We start from the raw sequence: 2,183 nt of genomic DNA, 5'->3' as shown, positions 1-2,183 counted from the left end.
TAATTATTCAATTTGGACTTTCTTTTATTGAGTTTTAAATACTGAAAATATTAATTTATTATAAAAATAAAAACTTAAATTAAACATTATCAACAACTTTAAATACATTATAATTAAGAATATGATGTATATCATGCAACAATAAATATCAAACCAACAATGATAATTCAATGCTCAACAAATAATAACTCTGTTATTACTTCACAAGTTACCTGTTATAATTTATGACATTTTTTATTTTTTTCAACAAAATTTATAAATGCTGACTTATTATTTTATCGTACTTTCATTGAAAAGCTGTTTTTTATTTTCCTTGTTTCTTTATTAGCTCAGATAGTATTGGATATCCATTAGATTAATAATTTAATAACTTAAAATATATTTTTAAGATAATTTTCTTAACATCTTATTAAAATTGGTTAGATAAACGAGAACAAAATATATATTCTAAATCTGTTGTAGAACCAAAATAAAAGCTAGAATAGAGTGTTTTAAAACAATAAAAACTGTGTTTAGTTGAATAAAATAAAGAAATTTGAGTTATTTTTATTCAGAGACCTTCTTTGTTCCTTTAACAACTTCTCCCCATCCAACAAGCCTCCATCTTCTTTCTACTTTTCTAGACATTGCAATTTTTCCACCAACAGTAGTACAGACAGGTTTCATTAATGAGATTTGAGCCATATCATCTTTCAAAGCCATAACCTTACAACCAGTGTGAGTACTTCCAATGTTGATCATTAAAATATCACCAGCAACTAATGGCTTAACTAATGCTTCTCCATCACTGCTTTCAACTCCTAATAAACGAGCTAACAAATAGAATTTAATTTGAAGTTCAACAAATACAGGAGGCAATGAACCTACAATACCAGCAACTTGACCAGTAAGTTTATCAGCACGACAAAGTGATGGATCTAAACTAGTACCAACACCAATTAATCCTCCAGGAACAGCAAATTGAAGTTCATTTCTTTCAGCATGAAGTGAAATAATTTTAGTAAATAATGGTTTGCAAGTTTGTTGATTTTTACTATCTCTGAAATTAAAACCAGGTCTAATTTCTATTTCGTCACCAAGTTTTAACATTCCTTGTGATAAAGTTCCCCCAATAACTCCTCCAATTAAGTCCTGAGGTAAAGTTCCTGGTTTATTAATATCAAATGAACGAATAATAGTCATTCGTGGATTAACTTTAAAATCTCTTTGTGGAACAGGGATAGAATGACAAATATATTCACACACTACATCCATATTATATTTTAATTGTGCACAAATTGGAATAATTGGTGCATTTTCTGCAATACTTCCTTTAACAAATTCTTTAATTTGTTGATAATTCTTTTGTGCATCTTCTTTAGTTTTTACTAAATCGATTTTATTTTGTAAAATAATCATATGTTTTAATTTCATGAACTCTACTGCAGCTAAATGTTCACTGGTTTGTGGTTGTGGACATGGTTTATTACCTGCAACAAGTAATAATGCCCCATCCATAACGGCAGTTCCAGTAAGCATTGTCATCATCAATGAATCATGACCTGGACAATCGACAAAACTAACATGTCTTAATAATTGCATCTTATGACCACAACCTGGTACTTCACAAATTGGGTTGTCTTCCTTAGCTGATCCATAACTTCTGTAACAACCTGGTTTAGGACAATTTGGGTTTGTGCATTTATAAATCTTAGCATTAGCATAACCCAAACGAATTGTCATATTTTTCTTCAACTCTTCTCTAAATTTGACTGTATGTACACCTGATAATGCTTTAACTACTGTTGATTTACCATGAGCTACATGACCAATAGTACCAATATTAATTGTTGCTTGTCTTGAAATGACACAAGGTGTAAGAGCAGTTATTTCATCAATATTAAGAGAAGAAAGATCTTGCTTCATTAAATTTGAATTTGCATCTCCATTAGTTGGTGCTTCAATAACGATTTCCTCCATTGTCTTTTAAGTTTCTTTTCTTTTTTTCTAACTATTTTCAAATTTTTACTATTTTTTTATTATTCTTTTTATAAAACCCTATTTTTTATTTTTGTTTTTCTTTTTTATTCATGACAATGAACCTTTTTCTCTTTACTTAATGTCAATTTCTTCATTTAAAAGTGAAATTAATAAATAGACAAATCCTTTAGCTAATTACTTTTTATTCTATTGTCATCTCATGA

The 2,183-nt window shown here is 28.5% G+C and overlaps 1 protein-coding gene across 1 annotated transcript; it reads right to left on the bottom strand.

The window, feature by feature from the left end:
- Window positions 1-546: 546 nt before the first annotated feature.
- On the bottom strand, window positions 547-1,959 carry ENU1_184490 (eukaryotic translation initiation factor 2 gamma subunit, putative; the record flags this gene model as incomplete). The annotated part of the gene is made up of 1 exon (XM_008861605.1): window positions 547-1,959. The coding sequence occupies one exon, from the start codon at window positions 1,957-1,959 to the stop codon at window positions 547-549; it is 1,413 nt and encodes a 470-aa protein (XP_008859827.1).
- Between the last annotated feature and the right edge of the window lie 224 nt (window positions 1,960-2,183).

The sequence above is a fragment of the Entamoeba nuttalli genome (assembly GCF_000257125.1).
Source record: "Entamoeba nuttalli P19 unplaced genomic scaffold asmbl_8371, whole genome shotgun sequence".
NCBI classification, from domain to species: Eukaryota; Evosea; order Mastigamoebida; family Endamoebidae; genus Entamoeba; species Entamoeba nuttalli.
Note: the sequence above shows the minus strand (reverse complement) of the source record. Positions and strands in the feature narration are given on the sequence as shown.